Source organism: Pinus tabuliformis, chromosome 5_1 (genome assembly GCF_031772625.1).
Source record: "Pinus tabuliformis cultivar Carrire ecotype Pingquan chromosome 5_1, CPIR1, whole genome shotgun sequence".
In the NCBI taxonomy this organism is placed as follows: Eukaryota; Viridiplantae; Streptophyta; class Pinopsida; order Pinales; family Pinaceae; genus Pinus; species Pinus tabuliformis.
The window spans coordinates 331,503,706-331,527,417 of NC_142305.1; the positions used below are offsets into that span (position 1 = coordinate 331,503,706).

At 40.0% G+C, this 23,712-nt stretch overlaps 1 protein-coding gene across 1 annotated transcript in view; it reads right to left on the minus strand.

Annotated features, from left to right (window-relative positions):
- Positions 1 to 1,138: 1,138 nt before the first annotated feature.
- LOC149164733 (sm-like protein LSM5) overlaps positions 1,139 to 23,712 on the minus strand; it is a 71,169-nt gene continuing 48,595 nt past the window's right edge. Inside the window, exons 3-4 of the mRNA XM_089432175.1 lie at positions 1,625 to 1,697; positions 1,139 to 1,501 (exon numbers count right to left, since the gene is read on the minus strand). Of these exons, the coding sequence (XP_089288301.1) occupies positions 1,475 to 1,501; positions 1,625 to 1,697 (100 nt within the window). The 3' untranslated portion in view covers positions 1,139 to 1,474. The remainder of the gene's footprint in view (positions 1,502 to 1,624; positions 1,698 to 23,712) is intronic.

Sequence of the window (23,712 nt, forward strand, 5' to 3'; positions counted from 1 at the left end):
GAATCTATCTAATGCTAACTGCCCTAGATTCTTCAACATCTTGTACTTCGATGATAACCTTTTATGGGTCATTGTTACTCTTATCATGAGCTTGTATTTCAATATCTATAAGTTTATTAAGTATATAAATCTTATATCAATGGGCTTATGCGTACTCTCACTGCTGAGGACATTAGCTACCAATATATATATATATATATATATATATATAATAGCCCATTCAAATTATGGGTGATTCCAAGTTGATTGGGCAAACAAAAAACTATATGCAAACATTACTTTTAGTCCCAATCATGGAAAGAATTAGAGTTACAAATATCAGTAGGAAAATAATTATTTTCAGCACATTTATAGAAAATTAAAACATTAAGGCAGATAAATTATCAAAGCAACTATTCCATTGGACAAACAAAAAAAACTATGTGGAACTTAATTTTAGTCCCAATCATGTAAAGAATTAGAGAGTAACAAATATCTTTCGGAAAATAATTATTTTCAGCACATTAATAGAGAATATAAACATTAAGGCAGATGAATGATCAGAAAAAGTTTCAACTATAAAATCTGGGATTTTCAAAACAGAGAATGCAGAGGACCACAATAGATAATATCTCTACTTTATTTTATACTGTTGATGCTTGCAGATCCAGAAGAGCACTTCCTTTGTCTATGTCTGAAAATGCCTAAATGGTGAGATAGTAGAGGACTATAATTATCGATCTGTGAAAACATATATCCCCATTTTTGTTTTTTGGAATCCCTCAGTGGAAAAGAGGCTTAGTCCCTCAGAGTGCTAAGTAGGCACATATCAATGTATATTTTTATTTCTGGTTGAAATGATAAATATATGATTTTTTTCATGGAAAATGAAAGTGCAAACTCAGAATGGTTCCTTGGAACCTAGATTTATGTTCAGTAAGTGACTAGCCTTACCAAATTCAAGAAACATGCTATCTAGAAAGATGCAGTTGTATGGGAAGTTCATCTTAATTAACTGATACTAGATAGGACTGCATCGTAGGAAGATGCAGTTGTATGGGAAGTTCATCTTAATTAACTGATACTAGATAGGACTGCCTCGTAGGAAGATGCAGTTGTATGGGAAGTTCATCTTAATTAACTGATACTAGATAGGATATAGCAGTTATTGATCGCCTTGGTTTCCATTATTTCCCACAAGCATAAAACTCGTAGAAAATGTGAAGATCTGCAAGCAACAGTGTACACTGGGACATGCCAAATGCCAGTAACTACAAATCCATATATGAAAGTTTTAATACAACGCTTCTAGTTCTCCCTCTGACCAAAACCATGATATTATGATTTCATCTGTCAGTCCATATAAGTTTCATAAAATAATTTGTATAATTATAAGTATCATGATGTTTGTCCATAATGGATCAGATCTTTCATCCATATTGACAATGATTCTCCATTGTTCAGATAGGCTACAAAGTTACACCATTAGCATTCTTCATTCAGGACCACCCCCAGGGACAAGCTGCATACAGAACATAACATGATTAGTACATTATCCCCCTACACAATATTGCAATAAAAAATTATTCTATGGTAAAAGCTTTAACACAACAAGAAAATGTAGCATCTATTAAATCTGACTTACAATAGCAATATTGTTCCCGTTGAGCAATATCTGATCAAGCTTTGTTATCCTCCGTCCTTCAGATGTTATCTCACTACAAAACTGAAACATCGAAGTTAGGTAATCTTGCAAGCAATGGAAGAATCAAATCAAATGGTTTTAAAAAATTTACTCAACAAAATTTCCTTAAGACCAGAAACTCATCACTTAGTACCAAAGACTAAGAAAGTACAGGGCATGAAAATGGCAAAAATAAGTTTCTATAGCTAACTTCAGAAACTTGCTGGTAGGTGTTGAATAAAACTATAAAAGAGGACCCATGCATTTCTGATCCTATTAAGCCTCCATTAAGCCATTCTTCAGATCCCTTTGAAACTATCATTGACCTGATCTTCCTAGTGAAATTTCATCTCAATGGGCTCATTAGGCCACTACTGCATTCACTGATCGTTGTATGGATGCTTGCAGCAAACGCTTTACATGAAGTCAATAGTATAACATCAAAGACAACCACACAAACATGCTTACATGAATGGCATGCTTTTTCTCATATAAATTCAAAGAAAAGTGAGAGAATATAGGAATGTTGCTTATTATTTAAAAGGCAGTTGTCAGTGTTGCTCAAATTGGGGCATCTGTCTCCCCTTCACATCCTTTGGTCCTTGTATCATTGTTCCATTTTTGTTTTTTAGAATAAAGGTGCTCTGCAAAGGTATTTAACTAAATGTAGTTGAAGTCAAAGAGTTGTAGCAGTGGCAATTTCCAAGTTGTAATGTCAACAAGGGGAAGTCAATGGACGTATCTGAATCGATGTTTCAATAAGCAGCAATGTCAACATAAACATGTGATGAGGATGTCGACAAAGTTGGAAGCTCAAAAAAAAGCCGATGCTAAATGGAAGGAACGCTACGCTTCCATTACTTATGTTAGTGTTTGATGATAAATCACCATCCGGAGTCTTATGCTATTGTAAGCAGCAATCCTGCCATTGAACTTGTTGCACAAGCAGCATGCAGCTATAGAGCTTACATAAGTACATGATAGAATAATTCAAGAAAGAGGTAGTCTTGAGTATCATACAGTGTGGTTTAATAGAGACTATATTGAGTCGTCTAATAACTGTTGACTGTAGTGTACATGGGCACAAAAATCCTTTGTTCCCCTGATGCATCGTAATCCATTGTAGTAATATAAAGAATATTAAATGGATGTACTCCTATACCTGGAAATATCCATGTCCCATCGCTGAATGTCATGTGCACTTAACGATGAACTAACATTTTGTATCTGTTGTGATGCCTAAAGGGAAAAAGAACTAAAATCCAGCTAAGAAGATACTTCCATTAATACATGCTCGAGCATGAACTTTAGCTTTGATAAGCCTTATCAGCTCTAACTCATGATTCTTAAAAACCATCTCTTATCTTCACTTAAGATAGTATTCCTAAGGTACAGAAAAGCCAAAACGAGCTTGAAATGCATTTCAAAAGGGGTGAAACGCATTTCACATTTGTGAAATGCGTTTCACCCCTCTCAAAACACATTTTAGGCATCGTAGAGCATGTTTCACTAGTCGTACAACGCATATAAGTGGCGCATTTGGGCTGAATGCAAATTATTTTAAAAAAACAATAATCTATGAGTGGGGCAACCTAATAATCAACCTTGGGGCTGTTGAAAAATGTAACTAGTGTCGGTCTTCATAATTGTATTTGAGTCATTGATGTAATGTACTTGTCAAAAGAAAGAAAAAGAAATTTTATTATAAAAGAAAAAATCTTATTAAAGCATGGGTTTCATGCTTGGGTCAATGTTTAATAGGTCAAAGCCTCCATTGTAGGCTTCTAGGGTTTATGTCAAGTGTCCTTGTCCATGTCATAATGTAAAGGCCCTTCTTGGGCTTCATCTATCAAGAAAGAAATTTACTTTAATGTAAAATAGGTCATTTAAGCCTCCTTCACCAAGTCGGCCTCAAAAAGGACAAGTCCGCCTCATCAAGGAAATTCGACCTCACAGATTCAGATTCACTATATAAAGGCAGCAACTCAACTCATTTGGGCACGCTCACTCATCAAGTTCGATCTACTAGAAAGACAAGCACAAAAAGATTGTGAAGTTGTTGGAGAAGGATTAAAGACGTTGGAAGACCTAAATCGAATTCTTGGGCAATCTATCTCTCACACATGCGAGTTGTTGGGTTGTTGGAAGGGCCGAAATTCTGAAGTTGCTGGGAGTCGAAATTCTGGATTGTAGCTGGGCCGAAATTCTGAAGTTGTTGGGGGTCGAAATTCTAGATTGTCGCTGGGTTGTAGGTGTTAGACAAGAAGAGACTACTGAAGTTTAATGAATCATCTTGGAACGCTGACTTGGTGGAGGAGGAAGGTCTTTTGGGTCTAAGGTCTTGGACAATCTCAATTTGATTTACTAGTGGAAGAATTTGACTAGGTTTTCCCCTATAGAGGGGTTTTAGCCTTGGTTGAGTGCCTACATCTGGTGTCGTTGATCTTCATGTTTTGATTTGATGATTTCTTGATGAAAAGAAGATAATAAGAATACAAGAATAACACAAGTAATTATCAACATAAGAAAGTTTTTATGTCTTTCTGATTTTCTAAGATGGTATCAAAGCTAAGGTGAAAAAGGAAGAAAAAGGCAGCTTGAAGATCTACTGAAAAAGTCAAAAGAAAGGATCATATAAGAGGAAGGTCTACTATAGAAGACATGACAATGAAGTCTGAAAACAAGCTAGAAGGTGCCACCAACTACAAGGCATAGAAGAAGAGGATATATCTTATTCTTGCCGAGCATAAAGTTTTGGATCTTGTTCAAGGAAAAGTCAAGAAACCTACAGATGATGCAAGACAGGACAAATTCAGAGAAACAAAAATCTTGGCCATGAATCTGATAGTAGATGGAGTAAAAGACAATCTAATCTCATACATTCAAACATAGGCATTGCTCAAGAAATGTATGAAGCCCTCTCCAAGCTATTCACCATCAAGAACATTGGTCAAATAGCTAGCCTCAAGAATGAACTAAGGGCAATTAAAATGACAAAAGACGATATTGTTTCATCATAATTTGTAAGGATCTCTAGAATAAGAGATGAATTCCAAGCTATAGATGAAGTTGTACCAGAAAAGGAACTCGTGATTGTTGCACTTCTAAGTCTATCGAAATCATGGAGCTCATTTGCATCAGGAATTAACAGTTGGAAAGACACATCTACCTTTGAACAAATGTGGAATGCATGCAATCAAGAAGAAGCCTGCATATCATTAATAAACAACGAGAAGGATGATGAAGAAGTGTTAAAATTGGCAACTAGGGCCAAATTCCACCTTAGGACAGCTCATATGATGGAGATGATTATTGCATTGGATTCCTCTTTTCGAGAGGTCAAATTTTGATATAAAGATCTCATTCTAACAAGCAGAAGTGGAATTTTGAATTTATTCTCTCTCGTGCACAAATTGTCAAGGTTTGCCTCAGTCAATTGAAGGCTCAAGAAGCCCAATCGATGTGTTTCCTCACCCTCAACGAATTGTATAAATAGGAGTGACCTCTCTCCTCATTTGGACATCACTCATCTCTCTCTCCTCTCTTGATTGGTTCATACAGCTTGGGCAGCCTCTCTCTCTTCTTCGCACATGTGGCAGGAGGCCAAAAATTTCAGGGTTATGTGCAGGCTGAAATTTCAAAGAATCAAACAAGCAATGACCAGAACTCATTTGACCATCTTTGACTTCGGTTTTCACGACAGATTTTTGAATTTCCTAGGCCGAGTTTTTGGGCACAGAAACTGAGGTATTTTGGGTAGTTTGACCAACATTGACCTCTGCATTGACTTCATATTTGACTGCAAAAATTACAATAGTATTTCTCTCTCCTTTGACCGCGTTTGACCAAACTATTTTGGGTTAACATTGACTCTCCTTGAAGGCTGAATTGGACTGTTGTTGACCAAGCTGCTTGGAGGATGTTTTGGTGTTGATTTGACCAGCGTTGACTTTCTAGTTAGGGTCGCAGTTGACTATTGTTGATTGCTGATTTTGACAAGGTTGTTTTGACTATGTATTGAGCAAGTAAATTTGATCTATGTACTCTCTCTATTGAACTATTGAATAATAATAAGAAGATTTGATCAAAGGGTTTTCCCCACATTAGGGTTTTTCCCTAGCATTCGCCAAATCTTGTGTCCTCTTGTCTTGGCTTGTTTTCTGCACATGACTTTATGTTCTGTATGCATTTATTGTCAATGTGATTAAGTTAATGTGATTGCTACTGGATATAATTGGAAATTGTCATTGGGTTGTTAATGGAACATTGAAGTAAATTGTGCTAAAGCAAGGAACATACCATTGTTATCTAAAATTAACATGGTATCGGAGCTCACGTGAAGACAAAGCCCAAACAAGAGTGAGGAAAAGCAATCACTAAGGGAAATTGTTGGACAAGAACTTGGAACTAGTCCCAATGACAACTACATCTTACTTCAAATCTGAGGAAAAGAGGATTATGTCAAAGGAAGAGTAGTGGATCCTCCTTCAAATGCATCCGCAACTGCACAAACAAAGTAAAAAGGTGAGGTTAAAGCAAAAAAAAAAAAAAATTATCTTCTTTCTGCCCTCACCACCGCCTCTCCTCCAGATATATTAGATCATTGGTTGATTGATAGTGGTGCCTCAAGGCAATTCACTTGGTACAAAGAAGCTCTCTCAAACTTGATTGAAAAGAAGACAAATATGGAGATTATACTTGGGGATAATGCCACTTATCCTGTGACAAGAAGTGTTGTATGTACCTGATCTGAAAAAGAACCTGGTCTCTATCTCTGCGATGGAAGATAAAAGTTTCAAGGTGACATTCATTGTTGGGAAGGTTCGTGTTTGGCAAAGGAACCCGAAAGATGCATTCACTCTTGGATGTCGGGTTGAAGTTCTTTATCAGGTTGGAGGAAGTCCATTGGGAGCAATGACTTGCGATACTTCTCTTCAATTCGAATTATGGCACCGAAGATTTGCTCACCTTCATTACAAAGCCTTACCTGATGTAAGGAAGAAGGTCATAGGTATGCGCGAATTCAACTTAGATCATGAAGGAGTTTGTCAGGGTTGTGCAACTGGAAAACATACAAGGGGACCATTCCCTCAAGTCAAAGCCAAACTATCGATATCCTTCAATTGGTCCATTCTGATTTATCAAGTATGTTGCCAGTGACATCTTTCGGTGGATATTTGTACTTATGCAATTTTTGTGGATAACTTCTCTCACAGAATATGGATCTATTTCTTAAAGAAGAAGGACGAAATGTTCAAATGGTTCTGCTCTTTGAAAGTCTTGGTCGAGAATCAAACAGGGAAGAAGATCAAAATATTGAGGACCGATAATGGGACCGAATATGAGTCAAATGAATTCATTAACTATTGTAGAGAAGTTGGGATTAAGAGGGAGAACACTACTACATATACTCCTGAGCAAAATGGAGTTGTCGAAATGAAGAATCTAACTATCATAGAAGCCACCCGTGCCATGCTTCATGACCAAGGTCTACCAAAGTTCTTATGAGAAGAAGTTGCCAACACCGTTGTGTATGTTCAAAATAGATGCCCACATCAAGCATTAGACTTCAAGACACCCGAAGAAGTTTTCACCGGTAAGAAACCTGATGTTTCTCATTTTAGAATTTTTGGTTGTCCCGTATATTTTCATGTGCCGAAAGAGAAAAAAAAACAAGCTAGATGCATTTGGGAAGAAAGGAACGTTTGTGGGCTACAATGAAACTTCGAAAGCATATAGAATCTATGTGCCTGGTCAAAGGGAAGTGGAAATAAGTCATGATGTCACTTTCGATGAAGATTCTACCCTTAGAAATGTCTGAGATCTTCCTATCCCTAGGAAGGACAGTAATGATGATCATGCAGGAAAGCAAAATGAACCTCCTTCTGATGACCCAATGTTGGATGTGGAAGGTTTGATGGATCCCATTGATCCACCTCCAAGTGAGCCCTCTACTTCAAGAAAAAGACCTTTGTGGCTCAAAGATACTCCTGAAGATGTTAAGAAACACATTGCACCAAGGGGGACATTTTGTGAAAGCAAGAAGCCGAACAAGTACCAAGGATACTTAGTTGCCATGAGTACCATTGTACAATCTAAGCCTTGTATATTCAAAGAAGTCGTGAAACAACCAGTTTGGAAGGATGTGCTGAACAAGGAGTATGAGTCGATCATGAAGAATGATGTCTGGGATGTGGTTCCTAGACACAAGGACAAGTCAGTGGTCACTTCAAAATGGCTCTACAAGATCAAAAATGGAGCTAATGGGAGTGTTGAAAAGTTCAAGGCTAGATTCGTTGCTCGAGGCTTCTCTCAAAAGGAAGAAGTAGACTACGATGAGGTATTTGCACTAGTTGCCTGAAATATCACCATCTGTTTGATCATAGCCCTTGCAGCCTCACAAGGATGGAGCCTACACCAAATGGATGTCAAATTGCCTTCTTGCATGGCTCACCTAAAAAGGAATTCTATGTAGAACAACCTGAGGGGTTCGATGTTCAAAATCGTAAGACACATGTATGCAGGTTGAAGAAAGCCCTCTATGGATTGAAGCAAGCCCCTAGGGCTTGGTATGAGAGGATTGATAGTTATCTTATGAAGCTGGGATTTACAAGGAGCGAAGTTGACCGAACCTATACTTCAAGATTGAAAAGGACAAGCCTCTCATTCCGGTCCTTTATGTGGATGATCTTTTTCTGACAGGTGATGACTCTCTCATTCATCAATGCAAGAGGGATTTGGCTTCCGAGTTTGAGCTGAAGGACCTAGGACTAATGCACTACTTCCTAGGACTGGAGATCTGGCAAAACCCAGGTGAGATTTTCCTTTCTCAAGGAAAATACATTGTGAAGCTACTTGAGAGATATGGGATGGTGGACTGCAAGTCCGTATCTACTCCGATGGAACTCAACTTCAAGAAGCTTTGTAGAAGTGTTGTTAGGCCCGGATTAGCTAACCCTTTTGAGTATTGTCAACTTGTGGGGGGCCTGATGTTCTTGGTCAACTCCCGTCCTGCCATATGATTCGTTGTGAACACATTGAGTCAATTTATGGTCGAGCCTCATCACATTCAATGGATTGTTGCTAAGAATCTCTTGAGATATCTCTGGGGCACAATCCACTATGGACTGAGATACATTGTCAGGAACTTGGGGCTACATGGATATTCAAATGCTGATTGGGTTGGCAGTGCGGTGGATCGTAAGAGCATGTCTAGGTGTTGCTTCTCTTTGGGGTCTGCTTCAATATCTTGGATGAGCAGGAAGCAGAAATCGGTTGCTTTAAGCGTCGCCGAGGACGAATACACTACTGTGAGTATGGTCTGTTGTGAAGTTGTTTGGTTGAGGAAGCTCTTCAGTGGGCTATTTGAGCACGTGCTAGATACCACTACGATCTTCTGTGACAACTAGAGTGGGATTCGCCTATCAGAGAATCTCGTGTTCCATGATCACTCCAAGCACATTGAGATCAAGTACCACTTTATCCGAGATATGGTACAACAGGAAGCAATAAGGCTCCAACACATCAAGACAGATGGGCAGGTCGCAGACATTCTCACGAAGCCTTTGGGGAAGGTCAAATCCTTAACCTTCCGAGAGAGAATTGGAGTCGTGGAAAGACCCTCCTATGAGGGTCCCGTATGAGTTGGACACTGAGCTCTTGGGGGCTTGGGGTACTTCTTGGAGCTATGAGCGACCATAGGGTGAGTGGTTCACCTTCCACTAGTGGTGCGCTATGTACAAGTTGAGTGGTTCACCTTCCCCTGTGATACCCCATGATGGTTGACATGTGTGTAGGGTGAGTGGTTCACCTTCCCCTATGATTGACATATGCATAGGATGAGTGGTTCACCTTCTCCTATGGCATATGAGCAGGATGAGTGGTTCACCGTCTCCTGCCAATGCCCTAGCACACATCCTACCCATGAAATTCGGGACTCATGGGAAGTACCTCTCATTTGGCCAATGAGATCGGAAAAGATGGTTAGAGACCATAGCACTATAGATGGACGCATCGTGTACTGCCATACTCCCTATGACTAGGATGCATGGTGTTCAACAACTTGATCTGGGATCAAGGACTGACTTTTGTCAGTGTAGAGTGGTACGGTCTTGTGACTCACTCTCAATCACTTCTTCTTCATTATTACTTCATGCTTCAGCAGTGCAAAGCAGAGCAGAGAAGACAGAGATGGTACATGATGACAGGATGGCATAATGATGACAGGTGGAGTTCTCCCTAGTTGAGAGGGAGTGTTAAAATTGGCAACTAGGGCCAAATTCCACCTTAAGACAACTCATATGATGAAGATGATTATTGCATTGGGTTCCTCTTTTTGAGAGTTCCAATTTTGGTATAAAGATCATCTCATTCTGACAAGCAGAAGTGGAATTTTGAATTTATTCTCGTGCACAAATTGTCAAGGTCGGCCTCAGTCAAATGTAGGCTCAAGAGGCCCAATGGATGTCTCCTCACCTTCAACGAATTATATAAATAGGAGTGACCTCTCTCCCCATTTGGACATCACTCATCTCTCTCTCCTCTCTTGATTGGTTCGTACAACTTGGGCAACCTCTCTCTCTTCTTCACACATGTGGCAAGAGGCTGAAAATTTCAGGGTTAAGTGCAGGCCAAAATTTCAGAGAATTAGACCAGCATTGACCAAGGCTCATTTGACCATCTTTGACTTTGGTTTTCAGGGCAGATTTTCGATTTTCCTAGGCTGAGTTGTTGGGCATAGAAACTAAGGTGTTTTGGGCAGTTTAACCATCATTGACCTCTGCATTTACTTCATATTTGACCACAGAAATTACAATAGTATTTCTCTCTCCTTTGACCGAGTTTGACCGAAATGTTTTGGGTTGACTTTGACTCTCCTTGAAGGCTGAATTGGACTGTTGTTGACCGAGCTACTTGGAGGATGTTTTGGTGTTGATTTGACCAGCGTTGACTTTCTGGTTAGGGCTACAGTTGACTTTTGTTGACTACTAATTTTGACAGGGTTGTTTTGACTGTATTTGGAAAGTGAATTTGATCTATGTACTCTCTCTCTGTTGAACTATTGAATAATAAGAATAAGATTTGATCAAAGGGTTTTCCCCACATTGGGGTTTTTCCCTGGCATCTGCCAAATCTTGTGTCCTCTTGTCTTCGGTTGTTTTCTGCACATGATTTTATGTTCTATCTGCATTTACTGTCAATGTGATTAAGTTGATGTGATTGCTACTAGATATAACTGGAAATTGTCATTGGGTTGTTAATGGAACATTGAAGTAAATCGTGCTAAAGCAGGGAATATACCAGTGTTATCTAAAATTAGCATGGTATTAGAGCTCAGGTGAAGACAAAACCCAAGCAAGAGTGAGGAAAAGCAATCACTAAGGGAAGTTGTTGGAAAGGAACTTGGAACTAGTCCCAATGACGACTACATCTTACTTCAAATCCAACTATCATGCATGGAAGATGTCTCTAGATTTGACTTTGGAAGAAAATGATGCCATGGATTATGTCAAAGGAAGAGTAGTGGATCCTCCTTCAAATGCATTCGCAGCTGCACAAATAAAGTACAAGAAAGGTGAGGCTAAAGCAAAAAAAAAATTATCTTATTTCTGCCCTCACCACCGCCTCTCCTCCAAATACATTGGATCATTGGTTGATTGATAGTGGTGCCTCAAGGCACTTCACTTGGTACAAAGAAGCTCTCTCAAACTTGATTGAAAAAAAGACAAATATGGAGATTATACTTAAGGATAATACCACTTATCCCGTGAAAGGAATTGGGGTTGTTACTCTTCACTTAAATCAAGGTCAAACCCTTCATTTACAAGAAGTGTTGTATGTACCTGATCTGAAAAAGAACCTGGTCTTTATCTCTACGATGGAAGATAAAGGTTTCAAGGTGACATTCATTGTTGGGAAGGTTCATGTTTGGCAAAGGAACCCAAAAGATGCATTCACTCTTGGATTCAGGGTTGAAAGTCTTTATCAGGTTAGAGGAAGTTCGTTGGGAGCAATGACTTGCGATACTTCTCTTCACTCCGAATTATGGCACCGATGATATGCTCATCTTCATTACAAAGCCTTACCTAATGTAAGAAAGATGGTCACAGGTATGCCTGAATTCAAACTTAAATCATGAAGGGGTGTATCAGGGTTGTGCAGCTGGAAAACATACAAGGGGACCATTCCCTCAAGTCAAAGTCAAACTACCGATATTCTTCAATTGGTCCATTATGATCTATCAAGTATGTTGTCTGTGACATCCTTCGGTGGATATTTGTACTATGCAATTTTTTTGGATGACTTCTCTTGCAGAACATGGATCTATTTCTTAAAGAAGAAGGATGAAGTGTTCAAATGGTTCCACTCTTTCCAAGCCTTGGTCAAGAATCAAACAGGGAAGATCAAAATATTGAGGATCGATAATGGGACCGAATATGAGTCAAATGAATTCATTAGCTATTGTAGAGAAGTTGGGATTAAGATGGAGACCACTACTACATATACCCCTGAGCAAAATGGAGTTGTCGAAAGGAAGAATTGAACTATCATATAAGCCACCCGTGCCATGCTTCATAAGATGGGTCATTACAAAAGTCAATGTCCTGAGAATCCAAGGAATAAAAAGAGATATAGAGAAAAAGCAAATGTTACCCATTACCGCTCAAACTCGCAGGGGACCTAAAGGGCAAATACTAGGCCAAGGGCAACAAATGGAAACTTAGCCCATTGTCACTTCAGCTAAGGCTCCCTTCTATTTACGGACTTTCACCGATGGGAGGAGACCAAGTATATTATGCAGTCACTGATGAAGGATAAATCAACGAATGGATGTGAAGTGACCCAAATACTCCCCTTCCTAGAAGAGTTTGAAAGATAGAGCTTGCTTGCTTTCTAAGCAAGGGACAATGTCTTCTAGTAAGAGGAAGGGAGGATTTGAGGGTTAGGTTTATGGGATATGACTTGTGAAAAAGTTTCCCAATCCCTAAAATCTTTGTTGAAATTGGTATCCTCCCTGGTTCTTGAAGAATTCTCTAAAAGAAATGAGACCACACGGGACCAAGTGGACCCAATCTAGGTCGGGAGGAAAGAGTTTAGCAACCAATGATGTCCTTAGCCTAGACAAGCTAGGGGAAGGATCAAAGAAAGAATATTCACTTAAAGGTGTTGAATTGATCCAATAAGGTACTAGCCTTTGGGGATGCTAGGGCAAAGTTTGATCTCGGAGCTAGGGCTTGGCTTTTCTCACAACTCAACTGTCGGAATGGCCTCAAATTTGGAAGAGGTCTTGAGGAAACACTATCGCAGAAGGCGCTAAGAGATCAAACTTTTTGGAGGGCCAGTTCACCGAGAAAATGATGCCCTAGGTGACCCAATTTGGCTAGACCCAGGAAAAGGTGAAATAAGTTGGTTTAAAGTGACCACCTTTTGGTAGATCAGTGCCTTAGTCTTGGGAGAATGGAATCTATGATGAATATGAGTAAGAACCTTTGGCTCTTGGTCAACGAGGCCTCAAGACTACTTCGCTAGCCTTCAAGGTTAAAGAGAAGCAATCTTGCAGCTTTTATACTTCGATGTGCAAGGGAGATGGCTTATCAAGTTCAATCCGTTGATAGAATTACCCCTAGGAGATTTCGTTCACATTACATGGCCCATACATTGAGAGACGCTATAATAGCGACAAAATTCCACAATGTAAGCAGTAAATGCATGCAGCAGTTAGCCCTAAGAATAGCAAAAATCCTAGTGCAATGTATATGACAAATTAAAACAAGAATAACATTAAAAAGCGTGTACTTACATGTAATAGAATATATCCAACCATCCACAATTGACAAAAGAGAAGCTCCAAAATAAGATAGACCAATATCCATACATCAAAATTCATCCATAAAGCTCCAACCCATCCTCCAGGAAAAATGTGAAATTCTCAAGAGAGAGAAAAGATCCAATCCAAAGTGACGATGAGAAAATGAACTCATCTCACTTGTATTTATACACTAATGAGGAGTTCGAATTAGCCTCCTTTGCCTACATAAGCCCCAAAAATAAAATAATGTGCTAATATAGTAAACATGTCTTCCGAATTAATCACATTAGTATTATTTGGTCCACGTTTCGAACCAGCTAATGTGGTTCATCCTCGGGACAAAGGTGAAAAAATCTATAGATCCTAAAGAATAAATAGCAAGGATGCATCAGAGTCCAGAATTAGCCATTAGAAACTAGCCTTTAGGAAATTAGTTTTTAATTAACGATTTTTTTTTAAACTAACTGTTATAAAGTATCTATTTTAATTATTAATATTATTAAATTTATTATATATAAATTAATTATTAAATAAGAAATTATTAATAATACTAAATTATTATATATAACCAATTTAGAAAAATTAAAATATAAAATATAAATAGCCCTACTTCTATTTCATAAATAGATTAATAGAAATGGGATTATTTATTATAATAATCATATAAGAAATTATTTAGTATTTATTAACAATATTAAATTATTTATTAATAATTTTATATGAAATATTGATTTTAATAACCATTTTTATTTATAAATTGACCAAAGTCAAATAAAATTAAGTTAATAATATTGACTAACCCTATTTCCATTCCATACATAACCAATAATTAGAATAAAAAATGTAATATAATATTAACACATGAAAAAAAAAGGATTAATCAAGATAAAAGAGTTGGAATCCAACTCTTACTCAATTTCCACCCATCATCCCTATTGAGATTGATAGCATGTTTCTCAATCTCAATAGCCTCTCTAAGCTTCCTTTGGTGGAAATGATCAACCCTAGCAATGACCTTCGCATCCTCAATGCAAACATGGTGCTTATATTTCTCTGCATGCTCTGCAAGAGTTGAAAAGCGAGATCGATTGTGCCTTATGTCTGCAGCATGTTCTTGGATTCTCTGTTTAATAGAGTGACCGGTCTCCCCAATGTAGGGAACCCCGCAGGAACATGGGATCGAGTAGACAAGCCCAACAAACTAGCTCACAAATGAAAGAATATGCCTCTTACGAGGTCAAATGATGAATAATGCATGTTGTAGAGCCCTCTAAGAGGCCTAATGAGGTCCATGGGTGCCATAATGAAGAATAGGACCCTCAAAAGTGATGGACAAGGGGTTGCCCCTTGTTCTCCAAACAATAAACCAGTGGTGCTCCCAGTAGGTGTGGGGGCACAATAATAACCTCATGGGTCTCCAAATGAGTCAAAGATGCATGTAGATCGTCTGCAAGGGCTTTGATGATGGTGTAGGTGATGCCACATCATCCTACAAGTCCTGAGTCAACTACTAAGTGTATGTGACATCTGTGGCGCTGGCTGGGCAAAGGTGGACCACGTGCATCTTCCTCGTCCAATAGGTGAATCTTGAACAATTTCTGAACATCCTCGGGGATCCATGGAGTATTGTTTACTGTTGTGGAGTCCAATGGCTCTCAACACACACCCTACATGTGCGAATGTATCCCTCTAAAGGATTAAGACCCCATATAGGGAGACCAAACCCAAGATGGAGACCATCTGCAATCTTGCATAAGATCCATTGTGTCCCCTAGCCTTGCAATACAACAAGTCATTAAAGGAATCGAGTAAATGAGCTTACCAACCATGGACCATAGATGGGGACTTCATAAGAGCCTGCCCTTCCATAATGGGCTTCGGGATGTGCCAATGTCTCCTAAACTCCAAGTAGGGTTAACCAAGTATCCAATTAAGTGGTTTCTACTTTTAAAGGGGATGATATGTTCAAAGTACATCTTTCAAAAGGTGGTGGCATGTGACAGATACGTGAATCAAGTAGGAGATGAAGAGGAGCAGCCCTGGGCCACATGCTGGGGTACAAGAGTAGCTAATAAAAGGGGAGCCAACACTTGGGTTTATAATGTATAGGAGGGAGCAATCGTGGTACATGAGGTGTCCTGGCCTTGATTTTTCCAACCTTCTTTATATGCCTTTTGTATTTTTCTGATTTTCTTTGATTAACTGCTCAGGGCTCAAGGGGTAAGAGCATGATGCATAAGATATAGCAGTGAATACCCCCTTTTATGGTAGGGCGGTTCATTGCCCACTAGGGGTTGGGAAAATCATGTATTCCTATACGATAGAACCTGTAGGAACTAGGGTGATGGCCATGATGATGGGGTAGAGCTCATGTATTGGATTTTTCCCACGTGTTAAATGTGTTTGTCCCGACCATCTTTTACATTTTGTGGTACATTTTCCTGTTAGGTGTGGCCAAATATGCTTTTATTTTTTCTTTTTAGCTACATCATTCCAGGCCTGACCCAAGGTGTGGGCAAGAGGAATGGGCGAGCCAACCCTATGTGAACCAAGTGGAAGAATGTGGACCCAAGTGGGAGAAATGATGAATGGGGTGATAATGAGTGGAAAGGGAATAATATAAGCGGATAAGGAAGCGGGTCCACGCAACCAAAATCGGGGTTTCCGAGAAATACCATCCCTAAAGCCAAATGGTTAGTAAAGAGATCCCACAAGACTAGAATCCAAGGTTAATATCCAAAAGGGGTCTAGGGGACAAGAGCACAGACCTAACCCATTCTTTCTGTCGAATCCCCCCATTAATCTGTGCCCATAAGTGTCCATGATAAGCAAACTACAATACTCAATTACCAAATGGCAAGGCATACCTTTAGGTTCGGGAAGCCCACCTTCAAACATACGATCATGGCAAATGGGCGAGGGACCACATGGTTGGCTCAGATCGCGGAGAAATGGCACAATGAGCTAGCTGGTGACTGCAAAGAGCTGTCAACTGAGGACCATCTTGGAGAAAAAATTTCTCCTAGGGATATGACCCACAAAATGGTGGGTAGCATTAGCGATGAAGCTCCACTGAAGAAGAACAACACTGAAGAATCGAAGGTCAAAGACTTATACTATTAAGTCTTCTCCTACATATCCTTCTTAGTTTAATATTTTAAGATTTGTAATATGTTTTGACTTCTAGAGTTTGTAGATCTAATATATTTTGTTAGAACTTTTTAAATTATTTAAGTTGCAGGTATCCCTCAAAAAGATTGGATTAAGAGGGAGCCTTCACCACTCTATCAAAAGATAAGTATATTGTTTTTTGCTTCATCTTTCATGTTTAGTTTCCTCCTCTGTTAATTTTAGGTATGTTCTATGCTAGAGCAATTTATTTCAATTTTCATAGTTAGCTCAATATCTTTTCCAGATTAGCAATCACATCAGCATTAAAGTAAACTACAGATAGAACATAAATATAAATCGCAGAAGACAAGCCAAGACAAGAGGACACAAGATGTGGTGCTAGCCAGGGACAAACTCCAATGTCGAGAAACCCTTGATCAATTCTTCTTATATGTTCTTCAATACTTCAGCAGAGAGAGAGAGAGAGAGTACATTTACAACATAAGTCAACACTTTGACTTATCTAGATAAGAGCATAGATCATCTCTAGGAAGATGATACATGAGATCAGTTGAAGACATGTTGCTTCAACTGATTCTCTAAGGTGACTCCTTCACCTATCATTGTGCTACATCTCGTCATCATGCTGCACCTCACCGTGCTGCACCGTGCTGCACCATGCTGCACCCATCATCACAATGTTGGACCTCATGCTGTTGTTGTCCCAGTGTTTAGCACTATTGTACCTAGTACCACGGCTGCACCATGTTGTCACCCATGTGCTTGTTGCACCATTGCTACTTTGTGTCTTTGTTGCACCAAGTATTATATTGTTGTCCAATGTACTTGCAGCATTGTGCTTGTTGTTGTCCATGCTTTACCATGTTGCTGTTGTCCATGCTTCTTGCTGCTGTCCATGCATCACCATGCTTGCAGTTGTCTCATGTGTCACCATCCCTGCAGTCGTCCCATGTATTAGCTTGTTATCCCTTGCATCGCTTGTTGTTGTCCAACTGTTGCATCTAAACATGTTGTTCCATGCACCTTACTGCACCATGCTGCTGCAATATACCATATTGTTGCATCCATCACATCATGCTACACTCCTTTGGGGTATTCAACACTCCATGTTAACCCAACACGTGGCTCCCACAAGCTGCTCTGAATCTGATCCAAATCTGGTCAATATCCTTGACCCAACGCACCTCTAACACTGCTCCAAATCTGCTTGTCACTTTGTTGTTCCTAACTATTCTGGTTAGGGCACTTGGGCAGCCCTAAACTCCTCTCAACAGTCCTCGAACAACCCTCCAAATATGCTTGTCACTTTGTTGTTCCTAATTGTTCTGGTTAGGGCACTTGGGTAGCCCTAAACTCCTCTCAATAGTCCTCGAACAGTCCTCCAAATATGCTTGTCACTTTGTTGTTCCTAATTGTTCTGGTTAGGGCACTTGGGTAGCCCTAAACTCCTCTCAACAGTCCTCGAACAACCCTCCAAATATGCTTGTCACTTGGGCAGCTTCAACATGACTTTGTCTTAGGTAGCTTCACCATGAAAACGTCCTAGATCTAGGGCACATAGAGCTAGGGCATCATCTTCTAGGAGCTACGTAGATCCTTCTTCCCCATGGCAGCATCTAGGGCAACTCTTCTTAGGGCAGCATATCTCTTAGGATCTATCCTCCCACCAAAACCCAAAGACAAGTGGAGAGGAAGAGATCACAAGAAGAGTGTGTACAAATGACTAGCAAGCCACCTCTTTTTATACTAAAACGTTGAGCACATGTGGGTGTTATTTAGTTGTTGGCCGACCTTGACGAATTGTCTTATAACACAAATAAATTCATAACTCCATGAATACTTATCGAAATTGGATGATCTTTAGATCAATCCTACACCTCTCGATGAGAGGGATCCAAGAAAAATATCAGTTGCCATAAATAAGATGACCCACATGGAGTGTGGCCCTAGTTGCCAATTTTAACACTCCCTCTCAACCAGTGTTTTTAAAACCGGAACCGGTGACCGGACCGGTCCACCTAATGAACCGGTTTACCGACCGGAACCGGTCTAACCAGGACTGATTTGGTCTAAACGAACCGGTTTTAAAAAAATACATTAAATAATTAATTTTTAATGAAACAAAACTATTTTTAAGATGTAAAACCATGATTCCAAGCCAATAGAGACAAAATATGCAAAGTTTGCTCATTTATATACCATGCAAAGGTGATTATATCAAAATGGCACCGAGTGCAATACATATCATCGACAAAATAGCAAAATACATAAGAAATGAGGCTCTAAATGGCCTATAAAGTCCAAAAACAATGCTGCAAGCTATGAGGCCATTGGCCTACTACAAGTCTACAGTGTACACATGATCAATCATCAAGTCCATCAGCACTACTAGACACAGGATCATCATCAGGAGCTACATAGACATCATCTGGTTCAGAGTCTGAGGATGCCTCAGCGGCTCAGCCTGATCTGCAACCTCAGTATCAATGCCACCAATGACATCAAGGAGAGTACACAAGAATTTGCTCAACAATAAGCTCAGTTATGTATGATGTACATTACTACATCCAACATTTAGCAGGTAAACCTGGAAGGTAGTACAAGACTCCCCAAGTCTAAAGATATGCAGACTAAGTCTGCAGGGGTCTTCAGTTTCCTTTACAATCAATCAATTCACACATTCATTGCTGCTCTATGACTGCTGCCTACTGCTATTCTCACTGCATCTTCCTTTTGCACTTCCTGCTCCCTCTATGCAACTGTTCACTGCTCCCACTGATCCAACTGTCCACTAACACTGCTGTCACTTGCTTACTCGTAATACCAGGTTACTGCCATCAAGAGGATTACTGTGTCATTGCCACTTTCACTGTCCATACTACAGATCTGAAACACTGTAATATCATAGGCAGATAATCCTTCGAATTTGAGAGCAGAAACTAGCATTTCACAATCCAATTTTAACATTTGCTGAGGAACCAAGCTAAGGCCAAGAGGTAAAAACTAACCAGCATAACAGCTGACCAGGTATTCAAAAATGTTAACTATGGTAAAACCTGCTTTGCATGCACCTAGATCCCCAAGCATTTAGCTGTCCAACCATAGCAGCTGTTATCAACAATGCGGAGTATAAATACTCTCAAGTAACAAGAAAAGAATATTGGGAACAATATTTACCTGTGACAATGTGAAAATAATATTTATGCTTGCTGCGAAGACGACATAGTTATCAGAGTAAAACACTACTTAACATATATACTATAGGACAGGTGGCACTGAACTAATTTTATGCATTACATAATTTCAATGGATCGACGGAATTTATCTTGCTTCCCTTGAGCACACCTCATCAATCTCAGCTTCATGAAGAAAGATGGTTTCTACAGTAAGCACAGAATTCACAGAGCTGAGTTCCAATATTCATCCATCTCAACCAGGTGTCAGGTACTGACCCCTACTTTAAGAATGCCACAACACAATCCTCAAAAATGTTGCTTCACAGAACAACTTAACTACTAACAAGAAGATAAACAGAATAAGGAAAAATAGTAAGGCACAAACTAAGATCAATGTTCATTCGCCTAATAAGAAGGGCATCAATACAGCTTTCTTGTGTGGCGGTAAGTAACACCATATAAAGGTAAATAGGCAATATCGAAGTCAAGACATGCAATATATTCACTGCTGCAATTATGTGGTTTGAAGACTAGCACATAGCTAAAAGTATTCCCACCAACTAGCAATGATCCTGTTGGGCACATTTAATAGAAACATGTAATATAAGACAATAATGAATGGAACTTTATTCCAGAATCCAAATTTCATGTGGAACTGAGAGGAATTTGTGTGTAATACAATGACTGTATCTTCAGAACAACCCACCCTACACAACATTATTTCTGGGTGTCCAAACAAAAGCATGCATAAACTAAATCACATAGGTGTATGCATCAAAGTTTTAAAAACCGTTTAGATAAGTCACAGGTCACAAGTTGTGCCTAAAACCGGCCGGTTTAGGACAAAACCGGCCGGTTTGTTACAAACCGGCCGGTTTTGTCCTAAACCGGCCGGTTTTTACCGGTTAGGTCAAAAAATCGGGCAAGTGATGGGTTAAACCGGGTTTTTAGGCCGGTTCCGACCGGCCAGCTAGCTAACCGGCCGGTTTGACCGGTTACCGGTTTTTCAAAACGGTTTTTAAAACTATGCTCTCAAGTAGGGAGAACTCCATCCGTTGATCCATATGTCTGACTGTACTATCTCTCCCTTTAGTGCCCCGCACTGCTCTGCTTTGCTTTGATCTGTTGAGCTCTGCTCTGCTAAGCTCTCCTCAGTTCTGCTATGCTGAGCTCTGCTCTGCTCTGTTCTACTGAACCATGAAGAAGAAGAATTGATCGAGAATGTCTCATACCATTCTCTACTGACCCGGAGTCAGTTCCATATGAAGAGAGTGTGTCATATCACTTTTACTAACCCGAAGTCAATTCTATTGATCCCAGATCAATATCATAAGAGAGTGTCTCAAACCACTCATACTGATCCCAGATCAGTTGGAGGTCATCCTAGCATAGGGAGTACGGTAGATACAACAATGCGTCCATCGATAGTACTACTATGGTCCCTAACCCCATTTCCCTGCTCATTGATCAGATGAGAGGTACTTCCCATGAGTCCCAAACTGCATGGGTAGGATGCCTCGACAAGAGAACTAATCATCCTATCCCACAGGAGAACTAATCATCCTGGCTCACAGGAGAACGAATCATCTTGGCTCATAGGAGAACGAATCATCTTGTCTCAAAGTCGCCTCAGGGTATCACAGGGGAAGGCTGAGCTATTCACCCTTTACACAGTGCACCATTAGGGAGGGTGAGTCACCCTATGGTCGTGTGTTGCTCCAGTAAGTACCCCAAGCCCCCAGAGCTCCCAGAGCTCAATGTATGCAACATGTAGGACCCTTATACAAAGGTCTCTCAACGACTCCAAGTCGTTCAGCAAAGTCACAGATTTGACCTTTCCCCCGAGCTTTGACAAAATGTCTGCGACCTTACATCAGTCTCAATGTGATGGAGCCTCCTCGCTCATCGACTTACCATATCCCAGATAAGGTAATATTTGATGTCTATTTGTTGGAGCAATCATTGAATACGGGATTCCTCAACAATCAAATCCCCCCCTGGTTGTCACAGAGGATATGGTGGTATTCATCATGTGTACAAACAACTCATTGAAGAGCTTCCACAACTAGGCAGCTTCATACGAGATCATACTCATGGCTATGTATTCGGTCTTAGCGGTGCTTATATCAATCGACTTCTGCTTCCTGCTCATCCATGATACCGAAGCAGAACCCAAAAAGAACCAGCACTGAGAAGTGCTCTAGTGATCCTCCACACTGCTTGCCCAGTCAACATAATCATGCCGCTTCATTTTTCAGCAGTGTATCTCAATCCATGAGAGATTGTGCCCTAAAAATATCTTAGAAGATTCTTGGCACCAACCCAGTGAGGCTCAACCAAATATGAGCTCACCATGCTAACTGCAAAACATATATCCAAAGGGAAGTTCACCGAGAACATCAATGCAAATGAGTTTGTGAAACTTAGAGGCATTTCCCAAATCTGGTCCAGCATCACCACCATATAACTTCTGAAAGTTAAGATCCTCGAGGTAGTCACGGGCTTGCAATTTACCATTCCACATCCGGAATCCAACTCCCTCTTACTTCTGCAAGTGAGAGGGTCTGCATCTGTCAAAAATAGGTCGTTCTTAGAAGGTGGCGGTATGGCGGTATGAGAGGTCCATCATCCACAACCTTCAAACAATGGTTTGGATCGGCTTCATTTGACAGCTATCAATCCTCTCATATCAAACCCGGGGTGATTTGCTTCAAGCCATAGAGGGCTTTCTTCCACCTGCACACATGAGATTCCCGATCATGAATCTCAAACCTTCTCGGGTTGTTCCAAACTTGTGGACCTGCTACATGAGGGGAATGGTCCCCTTGTAAGATTTTCCTTCGGTACATCTCAGACATGTACCTTCATGCTCCTTTTGAATTCAGGCATCCCTGTCATCATCTGACTCACAGACCTCCAGTGTTATGTGTCAACTGACATGGTCCCCAATGGACTTCCTGCAACTTGATACAAATTGCCAACCCTTAACCCATGAGTAAAAGCATCTTTGAAAATTCTATTTTCAAACACGTACCTTTCCATCGATGAATTCCACCCTGCAACCTTTGACTTCCATTGCCGAAATGGACACTAGGTTCTTCTTGCGATCAGGTACATAAAAGAGATTCTGTAAATGAATCGAGTTACCCTCATTCAATTGAGGGGTAACACCCTTTCCGGGATAGGTGGCATCGGCTCCAAGTATAATCCCACGAATGTTTTGATCTCTACCAAATTAGAGAGAGAGCACCCTTCTATCCGATGGAGTGCCTTGAAGCACTAAAATCAATAAGCCATATTCCCAAAGAATTTGAAGGAGAGGGCCAATACAAGATAACACTTCTTTATCTTATCAGAAACAACATTTGATTCTTCATACCTAGGGTTCCTTGCTTTCTTGAAGAGTCATCCATTTCCTTGATGACCTGCACTGTCATTCTTCTGATCATTGAAGATGTCCCTGGAGTGATTGTTATCATCATCAAGTAATGTGTCCCTGCTATTCGGACACTCCTTCGCATAATGGCATCTACCTTTCCTTAGATCTGGACTTCCCATTGAAGTGATCTTTAGGTAGGCCATCAGTAACTGCCGCTGCACCATTCTGATAATATTCTCTGCTTCGACTTCACCCTTGGTGAATTAGAAGAGGGATAAGGAATCCATTGATCCTTTTGTCCTTTCCCAACTGTCTTCGATGATTGCTCTTTCACTCTTGCTTGGGCTTTGTCTTCACCTCAGCGTCGATACCATGTTAATTTTAGGTATGTTCTATGCTAGAGCAATTTATTTCAATTTTCACAGTGAGCTCAATATCTTTTCCAGATTGGCAATCACATCAGCAAGTAAACTGCAGATAGAACATGAATATAAATCGCAGAAGGCAAACCAAGACAAGAGGACACAAGATGTGGCGCTAGCCTGGGACAAAC